General features: G+C 42.7%; 1 protein-coding gene across 3 annotated transcripts in view; it reads left to right on the top strand.

Annotated features, from left to right (window-relative positions):
• The window catches only part of RB1CC1 (RB1 inducible coiled-coil 1), a 1,537,866-nt gene that overhangs the window by 780,197 nt on the left and 737,840 nt on the right, over positions 1 to 19,829 (top strand). For all 3 annotated transcript variants that reach the window (XM_069621043.1, XM_069621041.1, XM_069621042.1), the window contains exon 14: positions 4,642 to 6,551. In XM_069621043.1, coding sequence (XP_069477144.1) covers positions 4,642 to 6,551 — 1,910 coding nt within the window. The remainder of the gene's footprint in view (positions 1 to 4,641; positions 6,552 to 19,829) is intronic.

Raw genomic sequence — 19,829 nt, 5'->3', positions numbered from 1 at the left:
ATATTTCGCACTTTCCCCAATAGCCCTATGGACACCCAGATGTAGTCTATTCTGTACATAGTTGTATGTACATGAGAGAAGTGGGTAAACCCCTGTGCTTGGCCCATTACTCCTCTTCACACATCTTGGACAGTTAATATTCCCATCTTCCGCTTTAAGGTTTTTGAGGGGTCTGTATTGCCTGATTCAAGTCGCCCGACCTATCCACCTTGGGTTGCCATACTAAATTAAGGTCCCCTGGCATTATTATTTCTCCCTTAATGAAGATCTTTAATTTAATTAGAACATCTCTCATGAACCCATCTTGACCTGTATTCGGGGCATATACTGATGCCAGTGTAACCATTTTGTCGTCTAAGATCGCATTAAAAAATAAATACCTTCACTCGTTATCCACCATCGAGTCTCAAATTTGCATACCCAGGTTATCATGAAACGCTATAAGCACCCCGGCTTTCTTTGCTCCTGCTTTAGCCTGATGTACTTGCGTGTAGTCTCTAATTGGAAAGTTCCCCCTAACTTTTTTACTGATGTGAGATTCCTGTAGTATAAGGATATCAAATCTTTCTCTAAGCAAAATGTTTTCTAATTTTTTTTCTTTTTACTGGGATGTTCAGTCCCCTTACGTTATAAGTGAGAATGTTAATCTTCCCCCCTTTGTGCTTCCCCCTTTCTTTGCCTTTCCTTTGTTTCAGATTCTTCCTCCTCCCCTTCCCTTCTGGCGTCCCTCCCTCCTTCCCTATCTTCACCAACAACCTCCCAACTCGGTGTTCCCCTCCCTAACCCCCCCTTCCCCTGAGGGGGGACCAGGTTCCTATAACCGCTTGGATACTTGGTCCTTCGCACCTTGCTTTCAACATCACCCAGAGAAATAGTCATCATGGGAAATTCTAAACCCCACTTGGTTTCCAAGATTCCCTCCTCTTCTCCCCCCTGCCCCTTGGACCTTGTGCCATCGATTCATGTGCCTTCATACCCCCATCCTGGGGAATTGTTCAATGTCTCTATTCTCCTCCATCTATGGATCTTGTATTGATATGTTCACTGTCCTGTATCTCCGTTCCGTTGATTCATTTCTTGAAGGTGCTTGTTAATTTATTCTGTACGGTGTTCCAGTTCCACGTTCTTCTTCACCCTCTATCTCCTCTTTGTTGCTTCTCCGCTGCTTTGTCTTCTTGCATTTTCAAAATCTGCAATCCCTCCTCGCATATCGTGATTTTATGTTGTCTTCCTTCCCACGTGAATAGCAAGCCAAATGGAAATTTATATCTGACTTGTTTTGTCCCTAAAAATGTCACCACTGTTATGTTATGTTAATTGAACTTATTTAGCGCACGGTCACCCAAGGGTATCATGGCGCTGGAGGAGAGTGGAGGCAAATATCCAAAGGAAAGAGGAATTGGCCACACAAATACCACTGGGCCCATCTCTCTCCTTTTTTGTTTCATTGCCTGTGCCAGGTCTCGGTATTGTTGAATTTCCTCTCCATTCATTCGTATTTGACCCGTCATCCTTGCTCTCCTCCAAATTTGTTCCTTCTGGGGGTATGAAGTGAGTGTTACTAGTACATCCCTTGGGCGTGCACCCGGATCTCCTGTTCTTCTTAGGCCTATGAAGTGCACTCAATCTAGTTGGATCTCTTCTTCCCAATTGCCTGCTAGAACGTCCGTGAACACCTGTTGGACTTCCTCTTTCAGGCCTTTAACCTCCACTGATTCTGCCATATTTTTGATTCTAATATTAGACTGCCGAGATCTGTTTTCCAGGTCGTCGCACTGAATTTCCAGGTTGTGTGTGAGGTGTGCTATATGTTCTAGGGTTTCCCCGCTTTGTTGCCTTTCTTCTTCAACATTTTTAACTAATTTCTCCAGCATGTCGGTTCTCTCTTGCAATTGTGCTACATCCACTCTCAGTTCTTGCACCGATTTTAGTGCATCAAGCTGGATCTGAAATGAAGACATGAATTGCTCTTGGAATTCCTTAAACCAATTTTGCATATCTTCTTTGGTTGCCGCCATCATTAGTCCTGAGCGTATATCTGGAGTCTTTGGTTTTTGAGTTGCGTCTCCGTTTTTCAAAGGGGTTAGGGATTCTGTATTCCACAGCTGTTTTATGCTCTGATCTGGTCTTACATTGGATTTAAGTGGGGTCGCCTGCACCGCTTTCCCCCTTGTCTTGGACATGTGTGTTTTTCAAAGGTGCTAATGCTTTTATTATATGTCTCTTGTCTTTTATTCGCTAACTTATAGGGGGGACACTCCTGATGGGCTCTCTGTGTTATCCCACTCTCCTTCCTCTTCTATGGTTCCGGAATTATCATGGAGCCAGTAAGTCTCCCTCTTTTTATCAGACTTTCTTAGCCACTTTCACCTTTCCTTTTGTTCCCTATGACTGGAGTCTCCACCTTCCTGGTTGTCTCATCTATTTCCCCTGAATTTCCCTTCATTTATCTCAGAGTCTATTACGAATATACTGTTCGTCGCTTGGACTTCCTTTACTTCCCTTTTGTATGTCCTTCTTCGTCCTCTTATATTGAAGTGGCATGTTTCTGAGAGGGGAGAGTTCTCTTTTTATACCATACAGTTAAAATGCCTGCGTGGTAACTACCCCTTTTCCATCAGTTCTTATGACGTAATTGTAATCGTATTATTGGTCATGATGGGTGAGGGTACTATCTTTAGCCTGCTGCACCATGTTAATTAGACTTTATTCTCTCACGTGGGATGTATGTTTTTATAAGATTTGCATTGTTATTGCAAGCTGTCGTGTTTATTCTCCTCTCTCTGCCAGGCCAAGCGTGTCGTGAAACTGCTTAATGTCTCAGTGCTAATTCCGTTTTATTTTTCATTTATGTTGTGGTTGTGTGGTTCCGTTCCAGTGCATGCGCGGCGTTTTTATCTATTGAACAGGGGTGTTGTATTTCAATAGATATCCTGCCCATTAGTTCTTTTATTCACTGTTTAGACCCCCGGGACATGCTGTCCCTCCACAGTTGGCGCTGTCTTCTTCTCCTCAGATCACGCCCCGGGAGTTCCTCTTGTTGCTTGTCCCTTCTACGCCTGCCTTCTTACCTCTATGAAGTCCCAGAGGGACGGCAACATTTTCCATGAGGTCCTACATCCACAGCGCCGTGTATTAGGTACCGCATTGCAGCTTGCTGCTTAGCTTACTTTAATCCTCTTTCTTGTATGACTCAACAGCTCCCCCCATGCTTTTTCCTTTATTATGGATCTTGCGCACCAGCGTTTCTAATCGGTGCTGGAATCCTCTTTTCCTTACTGCGTCCCGGAGTGGAGGGGAATCTGTATTTCAGCTACACGTTGCTTTATTTACTGCTATATATTGCGGCCCGGTGGGGAGAGACTCTTAAATACGCCCTCCTCCGCCGGCTGTAATCTTGGATTAGCTTGTTATTTTATGTATGAATATGTTTTTGGCAGATGATGCAAGTCGAATAAAAGCTGTTAATTGTTAATGGTTTTGTTACGAGTTCAGTGATCTTCAGTACATACATGTTATTTGCTATGCATTTTTTTAGGTCATCCCTTTGTGCAATGATACATGTACTTGAAACACTGCAACTTGTAATGTGCATATTTTCCATAATATTTATAAGGAAGGTACCACAACACATCACTTAAATGTGGTCCATGGATTAGTAGGACATCTTTTGTAAATATGACCTGGTATCTCTAAACGTCCAAGCAGAACTTTTATGTTTGGTGTATTCTGTTCTTGGGGTTTGTTATTGTCTTTGTCCTCTGTGTGCGCCTCTTTGCCCATGGACCACAGGTCTGTTATAAATATTAAATACATAAATAAACAGTGAAATGTTCATGGAGTCTGTGAAGCTTTATATAAAGTTTATTGTGGTTTTATGCTCTCTGGCCTTATTGCATTTTAATAGGCGACTAGGCATTAATACTTACATAATAATTAATAGGTCTAAATTAACGGTAAGTGTGTTTTAGGCCTTGGGATTGTAAATCAGTTTTTGCCTTCGGGAAAATGTGTTTCCCCTCTTTTAATCCCATGCTCTGTCAATATGTGCAAGGTGCTGACTACGAGGTTTAGTGTCTTTCACATGTACTAGGGTTGGCCTGTGTCTTTAGGACGCCGAACTGTGTTGTGTAAAGTACTGGGTACCTACCTGTTATGGTTTCCTGGTTCTCCCCACCTGCCTGTTATTTTATGTTGGGTGCTCACCTCAAGTAGAGGACCCACATTATTGTTTTTTATAAATATACTTGGTATTTGTTTAATGCTGTGCATTATCCTCTAAAACACTTATTTGACCCAGATTAATTGTGCCTGTGTGTCGACCTCCTTACTCCTGCCTGAGACCTAAGCCTTGTTGCTCTGACCACACCACCAATGTTTAAGAGAGGCTTGCCTTCCCTTTCTTGTCATGTATTTTAGCCATCCCTCTAGGGTTAGTTGTTGTAGCATACTCCACAGAAGGTGGTACAAAATCTGCCTTCACAGTCTGAATAGTGGAAAGTTGGTTACAAATTCATATACCCGGAAATATTATAAATGATCCAACTTCAGCTTTGGGATCGGTTTTTGGGGGATATTACGAATGATAAGTTTACATTGTCAGTACCATATTTGGAAAACATTTCTTATTTGTAATTACAGGCATCCAGTGGTCAGCCTTCACCTCAGTCGGTGAAAACGCCAAGGATGGAAACTGCCACAGGAATTACAACTACCTCATCTCAAACTCCTTCATCACTCAGTCTTCCTGGTCCTTTATGCCAACCTGCGGATCTCGCTGGACCATTAGAAGAATTGTCTCCAGACAGCATTGATGCGCATACGTTTGATTTTGAAACAATCACCCATCCAAATATTGAACAGTCTCTTAAGCAAGGCTCTCTGGACTTGGACTCCTTAGTGGAAAGTCCAGAATCCGATTTTATGTCAGCAGTAAATGAATTTGTTGTTGAGCAAAACCCAACATCTCCCAACATCAGTGATCCTCAGAGCCCAGAAATGATGGTTGAGTCCTTGTATTCCTCAGTTATCAATGCAATAGACAGTCGACGTATGCAGGACACAAAGGTATGCAATAAGGAAAATGGCACAGAAAATACTTCCTTGAAAGTTAAGTTGGAGAAATGTAAAGTTGCTGCCCTTGAATCCCAATTAAATTTAAGGAACATCAAAGAAGACCTCGTTCACTTCAGGACACATGTTGAAAAAGAACAGTGTGACTTTACTGGTACTTTAAAGTGTGTCTCCCTAGAAATAAGAAACATTATTGAAAGGGTAAAGCTTTCTCTAGAAGCCATCCTAAATGAAACCCATCAAAAGGAACTGAAGTGTCTAGAAAACAGATATGAAATGAGGCTCAAAACATTAAGAGAGGATGGTGAACAAAATGTGCAAAAAATTAATCTATTAAAAGAAGACCTGGTTGGTCTTGAAGCAGTTTTACAAAATAAAGATTATGAATTTTCATTGGTAAAGAATGAAAATGAGGCCTTTGTTTGTCTACAGAGTGAAAAAGATCAGAAGTTAATGGATTTGGAAAATACAACAAAGGATCAAAATAGATTAATTGTAGAACTGAAAGCTATCCGAGACAAGGCTTTAGAAGATTTCACAAGAATCCAAGCTGAGAATAATGAGAATGTAAGGCTTTTGAAAGCAGAGCTTCAGAACCAGCATCAAAGTCACTTCTTGGAATTGGAACATAATTTGCAGGTCAGTCATGCCCAAGACCTTGAAAAGGTAATGACTGACCACAGAATCCTCCTTGACAAATTAAAAAGTGAAAATCAGAAGAGACTTGAGGAAATGCAGGAATCTCACGTAACAATCGTAATTGAAAAGGAAGAACAGTTGCAAGATTTAAAGAACAGAGTTTGTGAACTTTCAGATTTGAGGTGCAAGTTGGAAGTTGAAATGGCTTTGAAAGAAGCTGAGACTGATGAAGTAAAACTCTTGTTAGAGGAGAACACAGTCCAACAACAAGAGACAATAAAATCACAGATCGACAAAGAAACTGGAAGTTTAAAACAAGAGATAAAGGGGCTAACACAGAAAATTCAGGAAAACAATGATGAATACCAAGTGGGCTTAGCAGAAATGAGAACTTTAATGACAATTGAAAAAGACCAGTGTATTTCAGAATTGGTGGACCGTCATGAAGAGGAAACCAGCTTGCTGCGAACAGAACTGAGTAAAGTGTCTTCTTTATATGAACAAACATGTGAAGTGGAAAAAAGACTTCAAGAACAAATAATAGAACTAACAAACAAATTAGACAATGAAGTGAAAGCACTTACAAATCAAAAGGAAGAGGAAACGATTGCTCTGCGTGGACAGCTCGAACAATTTAAAGCTACTGTCCGTAAACTTGTGGAGGACAAAGAATTGTTTGTTACCCATGAGCAGGATCAAGAGGTGCTTCTCCAAGAACTCAGTGGTGAAAAAGAGGAAGCTGTCCATACAGCCCTTGAACAGTTTGCGTTACAGAGGGAAGCTGTTGAAAAAGAACTGTTGGAAAAAATACAGCAACTTGAAAATCAAGTGAATCAAAGGTATGAATGACAGTGTTGCTCTCTTGTTGGTGATTACAAATGGTGTGATAAGTCAGAATCAGGATACTGGCTAGGAGGCATGTTTACCATCAGTTTTATTCTCTCTTCAAAGTAAAACAACCTAATATTTTCCTAATCCTTTGATATTAAGTCCTACCCTATACAAAAGGAAGTCCACAAGGGTGCTCGTCAGTGTGTCAAAATGACTAAGCATAAATGAAGTTCTCTGTTCAGAATCCTATTCTAACCTAGTTGCTCTCCCTACTACTCAAAAGAAAATCATGAAACAACCAAGACATACCTTTTGGGCATTGCCCAACTAAAGGGAAGGATGCTGGCTTCTGACCCCTCACCCATATTTCTCTTCATCAAAGGTCCTTGCCTATGCTCACAGTCCCAAACTTATAGTTTGTAGGCTGCTGTAGAGCCATCCTGGGGTCCTGCCAGGTCTCTCTAGTTATCTTGCAAAACAGAGTTTCTCACAGTCTTTCTCCCTTCAGGGGAGACTTTCCTCTGATTAATTCCTTTGTCTCTTTCTGCCCACTCTGGGGCATCTCAATTCCTTCCCCGCTTCTGGGCTTGTCTTTTGTTTTTTCTCCCACTCTGGGGTTTCTTGGATCCTTTCTAGCTCTGTGCGATGTCTTTGATTCTCACCCTGCTCTGGGGCTTCTTGGTTCTCTCTCTTCTCCGGGGCTTGTATTTGTCTTTCTCCACACTCGCTCTGCGGTTTCTCTGATCTTGTCTGATTCTCACCCCACTCTGGAGCTTCTCTGTTCTTTTCCTGCTCTTGGGCTGGTCTTTCTCCCCACTCTTGGGTTTCTCAGATGTTTCCTCTCACCGGGGCTTGTGTCTGACTCTCCCCCCACTCTAGGGCTTCTAGGTTTGTTCCCAGTTCCAGGGCTTGTCTTTGCCTTTCTCCCCACTCTGGGGTTTCCCAGATCCTTCCCCGCTTCTTGGCTGTTCTCTGATTCTCACTGCACCCTGGGGCTTCTCAGTTCTTTCCCCGCTGCAGGGATTGTGTCTGACTTTCTCCACACTCTGGGGCATCTCTGTGTGTTTCCCAATCTGGGGTTTTTGTCCCTCTGTCGTCCCATGCTACTTGCCTCCCGATTTGCTGGACCCACCACATAGCTTCCTGTGTTGGTTGGTGCTCCTCGGGAGGGCTCTACGGTCTCTCTGGCGTTCCTCTCTCCCCAGAGCCACTTACGCAACTCATCAACTGGACTCTGCGTTGGTCTGCAGCTTCTCTTCTTTCCCGGTCTTTCTGTGTGAGACCATTGGGTGGTTTCTTCTCTGGGTCTTTCCTCAGTCCTTTGAGTTACTCTGCTAATGTTGAAGTGCCGTCTGCTACTGGTTTCCCGTCCGTGAGGGCCTGCTGCACTCGTTAAGTGCACAGCGCCATGCAGGATGCCTCGTCTGCTGTTCTCTCTCGCTCTTTTGCCCGGCACACCTCCTGTGTTCGCTGCAAATTGTTTGTGTGCTGTGCTGATACCTTCTACCGATTGTTTCCTCAGACGACCACGTGCCTCCAGGAGTCTGTTCTTTTCACCTTTCTTCTGTTTCCCATAAGGATTGAGTAAAGATGGAGTCAAAAGCACAGCAACTATTAAACGGTTCATAAGGCTATTATACACTTTGGTTCCTACATACCCCATAAAGTTGTTAGTGTCTGGGGGGAGGGATGGTGAGGTAAGTTCCTCTCTGGGAGTTTCTTGTCCCCCAAGGGAGAGTCCCCTCCAAAAGAATCTGCTTACCTTGCCGCCTACAGGGTGTTAAACATAGCAGAATCACCTCCCAAGTCCCAAAGGCGTTGGCACCCACTTGGGGAGAGTTGACAAACTCCTTCGATTCATGACCATGGATTAAATCTGCTTGCTGATTTTTTTAAATATTGTGTTCAGTGCTCTTATCAAAGACAGTTGAAGTTTAACTGATTTTGAAGCACAATGTGCTGTTCCTGTTGGAGAAAAAACATTGTTAAAGGGACTTTATGGTTGCAGCACCAGTTATGGTAACCTGTGTTAGGCAGAAACCTATGCAGTTCCCTCTGGGACCACTGCAAAAGATTTAAGACTACAGGTGTTTGGCAGTAAACCCACTTGGTAGCAGTCTGTACCACATAGATTCACTTGGTAGCTGTGGCTGAGCAGTCAGACTTCCCTCAAGAAGAGTTAGGCAGTATACAGAGCATACAGAATAGGTACAGAGGCACAGTAGCACAAGCAAACACTGACCAAAGCTTGTGTAAAAGTATATAGTTATTTATTTAAAAGACACACTTGTAAATTACACTAGCACAGAAAAAGGTAAGTATATTCAAAACACAGTCCTAATTACTATATGTACATCCCTAGTTATTTGTTGGACAAGTCTTAGTTAACACCACTTATTTCCAGACAGAGGTGAGCGCTTAACGTTAGATGGCACTCCAACAAGTTGTTTAAAAAGGGAGGGAAAAGGCAGAATTAAGAGAGCAATACAGCAAAACACTTTTCAGAGAACCACAGTAAGTATTAGAGAAGGCAGTCTATTGAGGAGCAAGGAAGTTCAGTGCCAGGCCCACTTTAGGGAGAGCCAGGCCAAATATGCCCAAGATCACACAATGTCACAAAGTCTCAAAAGTCTTTACAGGTGAGTAGAAAAGTTCTGTTAAGCTTAGAAAAGTTTAGTTAGGGTGTCCCAGTCTAACCCAGGTTCGAGAGCCGAGAGCTAAATCTACCCCGTACAATCGGTGGCAAGGGAAGCCGGGCGGAACACAGTACCTTCAAAATGGAAAGGATCCTCCAGCGGTGGCAGTTGTTCCTGGTAGTGGGTGCAAGTCGCGGCGTCGTCCAGAGGAAGAGAAGATCTCGACGTGGAGGAAGGCTGAAGGTCGTTGGACCACCAGGGAAGAAACCAGCCGTGGAGTTTTCCGGTTAAAAGGATGTTACCCCTCTTTCGCGGTAGAGGTAAAAAGTGGTATTCCGGTTGCCGGGGTGCTTGGCACAGGCAAGGCGGCCACGAGATGCTCCAGAGAGGCGAAAAGAAGGCAAAAAACTGGTTGTCCCCACCAGTCAAGGGAAGAAGACTCTCCGGACTGGAGATCTCCTCTGTCGTTGGGAAGTGGTGAGACGGTTCCGCAGGGCTCCACCAGTGGTGTCGTCGTGGCAGGTCGGCTCAGCTTCTCCCTCTTCGGCTTCTTAGGTCCTGTGGTGACTTCTGAAGTTCCAGTCCCCAAAGCCCTGCTTTTATGCAGCAAACCCCCATTCACCAGTCCTAGCTGTCACTCAAACATGCTAAGTGGTGAGCCGGGGGGCTCACCACTGGGCCAATCACACAAGAGTGCGACTTGAGTTGCCAAGGCAACTCAGTCCAGGGTGCCTAAATCCCCCTCCCACACAACCTGTAGACCCAGACACAGTGGCACCGCTTTGGAGGGCCTCTGTGCAGAAGCCCTCCAAAAGTGGAACAAAGGCTCGACTCGGGTTCAGGGTTACTGAAGTGAACCCAGACGCCATTTTGGCGGCGAGTTCTGGCAAAAAATCCCAACCGGTGAATTAATATTAAATAAATAAACCGGCGGTATCTTTAACATTGCACCAAAAAGTGGTGCATTAAAATCAATGGGAAATCCCATTGGGAAATATTCCGGTGGGATATTTCCGTGGTATTCACTGCCACCAGCCAGAAACTCGGCGAGGGGGGACGGGACAGTACCCCCTCGACAAACAGACCCAGGGGCAATCTAATTGCCCCTACCAGTACTTCCAAGCTGCTGGGGGACTCACTAGGTTAGGAAATTCAGCCTAAACAGAGAATTCTCCCTAACACTCGCCCCCCCCCACACTAAGGGCAGGAGGATTTAATCCACTCCTGGATGAACCTCATACCTCATACACCTCAATGGTGAAATCAAACCCTTGGAGGGAGATTGACCATCTCAATAGTTTTGGATTTTCCCCTTTCATTTGCATTAACCATCTCAAGGGTTGGTGGTCAGTCTGAATGACAAAAGTAGAACCATACAAGTATGGCCTAAACTTCTTCAGTGCCCACACAATAGCAAAGCATTCTCTTTCGATTGTTGCCCACCTTGTCTCAGGATCCTTCAGTTTTCTACTGATGAAGCAAATGGGGTGCTCCCTACCCTTCTCATCCAGTTGGCTAAGAACTGCACCTATACCTACACTGGAAGCATCAGTTTGTACAATGAAAGTTTGGTGGTAGTCAGGAGCTCTGAGTACTGGAGCTTGGCAAAGGGCTTTCTTCAGGTTTTCAAAGGCCTGATTGCATTCCTCATTCCATTTGACCTTCTTAGGGAATTTTGGAGAGGAGATTACATTCAGTGGAGAAGCTATGGTCCCATAGTTCTCAATGAAATTCCTGTAATACCCAGTGAGGCCTAGGAAGGCTCTCACCTGGGTTTGGTAGTAGGTGTTGTCCAATTTTGCACAGCTTCAATCTTGCTGAGCAAAGTCCTTATTTCTCCACTTCCTACCTCATGCCCAAGGTAGACCACTTTACTCTGTTCAATTTGGCATTTACTTGCCTTTATGGTCAGATTGGCCTGCTCAAGAGCCCGCAAAACATGTCCTAAGTGGTTCACATGTTCCTCCCAGGATTGGCTGAAGACTGCAATGTCATCCAAGTATGCCATGCAGAAGTCCTCCATCCCAGCTAGAACTTGGTTCACCATCCTTTGGAATGTAGCAGGTGCATTTTGAGTCCAAAAGGCATAACCTTGAATTGGTATAAGCCAACTGGGATAGAAAATGCAGTACCATAACTGGTGCTGCAACCATAAAGTCCCTTTTAACAACGTTTTTTCTCCATACACTCAAATCATGTCCACGAGTGAGGGTAAAAGAGTCCCACTCTTGGCAGGAGAAGAAAATAAACCCCAAAAATCCAGCAAAGCTGCTGGGGGACTCACTAGGTTAGGAAATTCAGCCTAAACAGAGAATTCTCCTTAACAACCTATGCAACCAAAACTCACGGCCCTGCCGTGCACTGCTCAGACTAACACCCAGAACATCAAAGATTGCATCGCAAATGGCATAATTGATGACATCACGTTTCTTTGAAATTCTTTTTGTTTAGTGACAGTAAGCAGTTTCAGCACTAACTGGGGTACTGCATTGAAAACATGACAAATCATATGTTGAAGGAGCTATATATATAAGCCGTCACTTTGTAGAATGTTCTTAAATTGGTTTCCTTAGTGTTTGGCCTGAGCGCATGGTGCACATACATGGAACAATAAGCAGGACCCAGACAGAAAATTCAATTTGTATCTTATGTGTGTGATAAATGGCTCTAATGTTAGTTTAATTTGCTCGTCATAGTATTTGTTTACCACTCACTAGATGTTACCTTTCTGTGCTTATCCACCCACATATCTAGTAATTCGTGTACACTGAGCCTTTGGCTCCAAGTTTAACACGGATTCCCTACATTTGAGCCTTTAGATTTTTATGCAACCAACGATAGCTTGTATTTCATTTACATACACATGCTAGGAACCCACAGCACGGCATCTATGGCAAGGGGGAATTCATTCAAATGTAAATCATGTAACTTTTCTCTTACCAATGCTTGTCATGGATATTGTAGGATAAAGTGTTCTAAAGAATCTGTAATTCATTGTCAGTTTTATATATATGCTGTGCAAAGTATTTAAACACACTCGCCGACAAGCAGCAATGTAAATATTGAAGTACATTGTGATGTTTAGAGTTTGTTAATTATGGGTGATGACTCGCACTTCACGCATTCCCTGAAAATATTACGGTATGCTGAGTCTGATTATATTGTTATATATACATCCAAAGGCATTCAACATCGATGAATTATGCAGTGTTTATTAACAAATTCTGTAAGCCGACACGTGTTTCGACATTAAAGTCGTCCTCGAGGCTTTCTTCTTGAGAATCTTGAATATGTTACTTCTGGCATTCTATTATGACAGGCAAAATTGCCTATTAATATCGTTTTCGTGAAAGCTATTATTTAGTGTCTCTTGGTGACATCATCTGGAAAAACTCAATTGTGGCTCTTAATGTTAGGTTCCATAACCCTCCGTTGTTTTAAGCTTGGTTGGGCCTAGAAAGACTCGAGAGGACCGATTGCTGCAGTAGGCCCCAGGATTGGATGTAGGCCGATTTTTTGGACATTGGGCTTGTGGGCCTATCCCGGGTTGTATCTGTAATACTGATAAGCTTGATTGACGGATACCTTGAGCCCGCCTCTGTCAAGCTTGGATTGGCTCAGCACCGTGCTTTCTCATTGGATTGAGTTTAAACTTGCGAACACATGCGCATCGCGCGTGCGCATCTCGGGCAAGTACCGAGATAAGTACCGCTTGGCCGCGGTGAACGCTGCTTCGGCTCCGATTGTGGTGACTCGTTCCCTGTCTCCTGTTCTGCTGTGCTGCGCTGGCGTGAATTTAACGAACGCTCACAGCTTGATTGACAGATACCTTGAGCCCGCCTCTGTCAAGCTTGGATTGGCTCCGCATGGTGCTTTCTCATTGGATTGAGTTTAAACTTGCAAACACACACGCGCATCGCGCGTGTGCATCTCGGGCAAGTACTGAGATATGTCCCGCTTGGCCGCGTAGCCACGGAGTCGCGGTCGAGCTCTGCTTCATTGTATATTTGGTTTGCCTCACTCTACTCTCTTCTAGGTGAGACGGTCTGTATAATATATTATGGTTCCTGTCTCCTGTGTTCTACTCTGTTACTGGTTTTCTGGCTAATCCATTCTCAGAGCATATTGGCTGTGCCTTGTACAGTGTATTGCATTGCTTTGTTCTGTGTCTCAATTTTTTTCGCATTTACTGTCCTTTTTTTTGTTGACTTCTTACACCTCTTATTAACTAACAACCAGTATGCCTCCATTTTACCATTGTCGTTTGTTACCCATTCCAATCTTATGTCACATGTCACAAGGCCCTTTAGACTCTGCCTTGCTTCCTCAAACCTTTTTTTCCTGCCACATCTGTTACTCCACGATCTGCTAACATGCATACAAGATTTCCTTTTAATTTTCAAGATAGCAGAACTGGCATATCTTTGCATATCTTGAAACACTTGTGTATAGGCGTGTTATAAATATCATATCATATCAGTGTCCCCAGTTATCATTTCACCAAGCAAGGCACACACACCTTCTCCTTTGACCATTGGCAATGTTAATGTATCTCACTGCACGCCACCAAGGCGTGTCAATCCTCAACCAATCTCGGACAAGACCATGATGGAATCCACCAAAAACTGTCAAGGGACTCGAGACTGTCCATTTCTCCAATTGCATTTCCCCAACTCCTATCAGACTCCATCGCACTTTCAATTCATGCTAGTATATGTGAGTCTAACCATTCCACCAGGGGGGTTGAATGCATATCTAGTGCCACTTCTGCGTCTTGTAACGCATCTCATGCAAATGCATTACCAATGCTCAATTCATTAGCATTACCGACCCCCGTCCTAACCAACCTTATTCAACTGACAATACCGCACAAACTCTACTCTTGATACAACCAGCCCTCACAGCAATTAATACTGCCGTATATAGTCTGTGCAAACTCTATGAATCCTTAAACTCCAAAGTGATGTGTCAAACTCTACAATTGGAGGATTTAATGAAATGGCTGTCCCTGCAACAGTTGTCCAAAGCCTCCCTAAGCAAGGAATGTCCTGATGAGTCTGTTATCATGATCTCCAGAACCGCAGATCCAGATATGCAGACCCCTTTAATGCTCAATTGCCAATACAAACATATTTGGTGGTGACTCCGGTTGATTTGGCCCCTTGTCCTGTTCCGCCAATTTCGGGCATCATAGGCCCTGTGGCGTCCCATGCGGAGAAAATCACTCCGACTTTACCGAATGCAATTCTGAGTGATGACCACCTCCGCGACATGTGGAGATGTCAAATATTCAATTTGGTTGTTCTAATGGGCAAAGTCATCTACAACAACTGAAATCCAAAAATCCTAAGTGTAACAATAACAACAAAAAATCAACAATACCGATTAAGAAAACAAAAAACATGATTGGATCTAAAAATCCAAAAAGCACACTTAATACCTTTTTTAAAGCTCTTGGTATATCATCAACCTTGACTGAAGTTTGCCAATCCCTTGCCTCAGTCCCTATTTTGCCTGAGCAACCCAAAACAAAAGAAGTAAATATCCAGGCTACTTCTGCAATACCAGATATCACTGTAAAATTGAAGACCGCCGTGAATCTTTCTCCACTTTCACATCTGATCCAGGCACTTCATGATTTGCAGAAAATTTCTCCCGACAAAATTGACACAGTCGCCACTCCTACGTGCGGCAGGTCCATTCTGACCTCTGATTCCCAGAAGTCAGTAGGAGCTGTTTTTTTGGCCCCAATAGTGTCATCACAATCGGTAATGGTTCCTCCGATCCAGCCCAAATCAGTTTCTTTTGCAGCTCTACCGCCACAGCCTTGTTCACTGGATAATGTTGTCCCCCAGATAATGACTGATGAACTGAAAAAAAAAGTGGACGAATATCTATCCAGGAATCTCGCGATGGCACTCTCGCAAGTAGTTGGTCAGCTCCTCTGTTCGAGCAATGTGTCTTGAAGTGACAGTGACCTGGCTGGCTTTCCTAAAGTAGCTAACTCAATCGAACCAAGAGACTTACAGAACCAAAGGAATGAATGGTCTTCCAAATTGCCTGGTACTCCAGCCTCTGCGAAATGGACACCACGTAGACCTGAAACCTGGTTGCCCTCTCGACATCTCCACCCACAACGTGTGAAGTTCCACACATTGATCTTAAAATGTAGAGAGGGCAACCATCCGACTTACGATCTTAATCGTCAAAGTGTACTAAACATATTTGGTGAAATTGATGTCCCCACACTAGATATAGCTCAAATTGAATTTTTAACAGATTCACCGCTTTCTGTAGTTAGACTCTGGATTCCATCAGGAGTGGTCTGGCACTCGATTTGGCGCAGCAAAATGCTTCTGTTTGATATGGGGTTCTTGCTAGCAGAGGACCCTCAGAATGCCTCATTCAAAACCAAAACATTGATCATAACACCCAAGATCTACCAAGGCACTCGGCGGGAAATCAGTCAAAATTGGGTATCTGAGAGTTCACATCAATAACCATCAAAATTATTACTCACACAATGTAATAATCTTGTCAAAGTGAGAATTGTCAGCTGGAATTCCAGGGGTCATAGTCATTTATCCAGCTCATTTAGAGAGATGTGCGACCCTTATCACATCATAGCATTGCAGGAGACATGGCTATTTAAACCTCCATTGTGGGACAACTACGAATTATCACTTATTCCCACCATTCCTACGGGGGGTAGACCATCATCAGGCCTTCTTGTTGCTGCAAACATTAAAGCAAGTTTCTCAATTGTTCCATGGGCTTCTGTGGGAATACACATACAGCTAGTTAAAATTACTCATGGCAAGAAAGTCTTTGCCGTGATCAACATATATCGAAATGTTGTTAGCATGTCCGATGAAACCTTTTTTGCTGGTCTCCATGACATGTTTTTTCTCATCTCGTTAGACAATTCAATCACATATACCATCCTATTAGGTGACCTAAATCTAGATTGTTGGAAAGTCAGCTCACAAAATCAAGCAGTACCCAAGTGGAAATCACTAATGCATGAGAGAAACTATCATGGTGAATGGCCCAGTTCAGGGTGACATCCCGGCTCATCATACTTGGCATCACGGTTCACTTACTAGCATAATCGACTACATGTATGTCGACTTCAAATTATTTCAAAGGATCAATTCATTCATCATTAAAGACCACCCAAAGAGTGATCATAGTCTACTGATCCTTCAGTTAGAATTTGAACCGATGCCAAAACGATGTGAAGTCTATTATCATGCTAATGTAGGAGTCAATAGCTTACGCACACGTCTGAAATGGAATCTTGATTCATTGGCTCAGTTTGAGCATCTGGTTGATGACAATTTGAAAGTGTCATCTAGAAATCAGTACACCGACTTGTTGCATGCCTTTGCTCGAACGGTTACAATCCCTCGGGGTATTATCAGACATCTACATGCCTTTGACGCCAACATCGCAAAAAAAGAGCTGAATTTAGGAAAACCAAAAGGCAAATTCTCACTTCCGTGTCATCTTCCAAGTGGCAAGACTTAAAATCTGCAAAATACCAGTGCAAGAATTGGCTTTGTGGACCGAAGTCTACCATTTTCCAACACAATAGTAAAGCCATGGCTCATGCCATGCTTAACAAAAATTCCTCTGGAATGTGGTTTTTGCTAAATAATCACACTTGCCATCAACAAGCAGATGCCCATTTAAATGGAGTGTCTGAGCAGGTGTGGATCAACCACTTTTCAACCTTATATGCTGATCCACAGTATGCTGGTTGTTCTTACGAACCGATCTCTATATTTCCATGGCAAGTGGAAGCCTCTAATGAAACAATTCATGCCATCTTTAAATAAATCAGTTCTTCGCGAGCAGAAGGGCCCGACGGGTTATCCAACAAGATGTTTAAAACACACCCACAGATTTCGGTTCACATACTGTCTACCATTTTCACAGACATATTACACACATGTAACATACCGTTGTCATGGAAATCCTCTATAATCATTCCCATATTTAAAAAAGGCGATCAAACTGTCCCAGCTAATTATCGCCCCAAAGCGCTCTTAGACGCTCAGGGCAAGATCTTTACAAGGCTGGTTCTTCGCGAATTTAACAGCTGGACTGGAACCTGCAATCATCGCTACTCAAATCAGACAGGGTTTCTGGCGGGAATGGGAACAAACATCAATTTACTGACCCTCAATGCCATTAAAGCACAATGCCGGGAGACCAAGCAACAGGTCTTTTTTGCGTTTATCGACTTAAACGCAGCATTCGACTCGGTTAGTCGCTGTCTGCTAATGAGAAAGCTATTGAGAGACAATTGCCCTTCTGCTCCATATATCATCATCTACTCATTACATCATGCCACATCCGTCCGCATTAGACTAACTGTGGACGGGCTGTTGTCAGAAAAAATTCCTACCTATCGGGGACTAAAGCAAGGATGCTCGCTAGCCTCTGCTGTTTTTAACTACTATGTACAAGATGTTAAAGACCCTCTGTCAAAGGTCATTTCAGATTCCCCCAAGCTCAACAATGAACAAATTCAATCACTCATGTATGCTGATGACCTGGTATTAATTTCCCGAACCCAGGTTGGATTACAGCGTTTACTTAAGGTGTTTCAAGAATATGTAAAGTTAAATGAACTGTCCATTAACTTATCTAAAACGCAAATTGTTCAATATTCACCAAAACTTGTAGGGCCCTTGTCGTTTGTTTGGTCCATTGATTCCATTCCAATTGAGCTAGTACCCAACTATTGCTACTTGGGAATGATCTTTCAGGGAAAGTGGAAAGGGCAAGGTCAGTTGGAGCGAGTGGAGAGCAAGTTAACCTCTGCCATATATCAAGCCTGCGTGATCTTGTATAAATTTGTAAATTTGGCAAATTCTCGATCCTGCCTGCTTGACACTTTTGGACCAAAAAAATCGTCCCAATATTGTTATATGGTTTAGAATCCATGCCAACTGAGTCCCCCTTCAAATGTAATCAATGGGAAGCAAAATGTTGGCATTCTGTTCTCCATCTGCCTCAATGTACACCAATAGCGTGGTTGAGATATGAGCTTGGGCTGCTTTCACTCCAGGCCCATTACAGCTGGCGCCTTTGCTCTTTATTTAGGAAATGCCTATTATCCACCAAGGAAAATGTACTGTTGAAAATCCTTTCACACTATTTGTTTACTGCCAAATATGCTTTTGTAACCAATTGGTTGGAGAAAGTTTACCATATCTTAGCTAAAGCTGACATAACGATTGACCTACTATTGACCAATCCCAACAAAGCAAAACTTAAGATACATCAAATGGATTGGATCAGCACTTGTGATCAATGCCTAACCTTTTGTGATGGTGATACATTACGTCTTCCACCAAAAAGGTTGGGCATTTTGCCTCCGTATTTGATACAATGTCCTTCCCCGAAATACCGTAATGGCAAAATACGACTTTGTTTCAATGTGTGGATCACAAATGACATAAAAGCAAGACAACGTCTTTTGAGTGTAGATCAAAAATCATGTTGGTTCTGTAAAGTTGACACTGTTCCCGAAACTCTTGTGCACCTGATCACTGAGTGCCCAATGATTAGGTTAAAAGAGAAATTGTCTTCACAAGACACTGTGACTACTTGGGGAATTTATCCCAAACTGAATGTTGGGCGGTATTGCTGGGGTGCAACAACATGGCAATACAAATTGCAGCTGTCAACTTTCTGAATAGCTTTAATTTGGAAGATGAGAAAAAATTCTCAGAATGAAAACGGCTGTTAAATATTAGCACTCTGTAGTCTGTATTAGTCATATAGTGAGGTTGTTTTTCCTTTTTTCTGTTTTTTTCCTTTTTTCTGATCTTATTAAGTTTGTGTTATTACTGTGTTTATGAAGTCTAATGTTGAGAAATGAACAGTAATATAATTAATTTTTAAGAGATATATTTTTATGAATGTTTGCACTATTTTATGTTTGTATGAATTTTGAAAGGTTGATTAAATTCAGCCAAATCAAATAAAAATAAAAAAGTTACTTCCCCGTTCAGTAGGTTTATTCCAACTATTTATGTCCCATATATCAGGGCTGAATCCCATCTAGATATTCACAATGTAATTGAACAGTTTAAAGTTTGCATTGCATTATTTAGAATAGAGTGTTAGAAATATATATATGTGTGTGTGTGTGTGTATGTGCATATATATATATATATATATATATATATATATATATATATATATATATATATATATATATATATTTATATTTATATATTACATATCCTGCGGTAGCGGCCATGTAGTTATGGTTAAGTTGCTAAACCCATAGGAAGAGCACTTTTTGGGCGGCTTATAACTTCCGTCCCCCTAGATGAATCCTCTCCAAACTTTGGGAAAATTGTATATGGCCCACTCTCGATGTTTATGCAAAGTTTGTTGAGGTTTGGTCAAGGGGGGGCAAAGTTATAGTGGGGGTCCCAACTTTTCTTTTTTTCCCATAGACTGAATGGAGAAAAACTGCTGGACGGATTTTCACCAAATTTGCGGCAGGAGCGGCGGCTTGGTCTTGAAAGTGTGCTTTTGTTTATTTGGAGACAAGACACCAATTGGCTTATGTCATGTCCGCAGACAGACGAAGTGCTCGCTGTTTGGGTGGAGTGAAGCGTGAGT

The sequence above is a fragment of the Ambystoma mexicanum genome, chromosome 5q, assembly GCF_040938575.1.
Source record: "Ambystoma mexicanum isolate Mex_15411 chromosome 5q, UKY_AmexF1_1, whole genome shotgun sequence".
Taxonomy (NCBI): domain Eukaryota; kingdom Metazoa; phylum Chordata; class Amphibia; order Caudata; family Ambystomatidae; genus Ambystoma; species Ambystoma mexicanum.
Note: the sequence above shows the minus strand (reverse complement) of the source record. Positions and strands in the feature narration are given on the sequence as shown.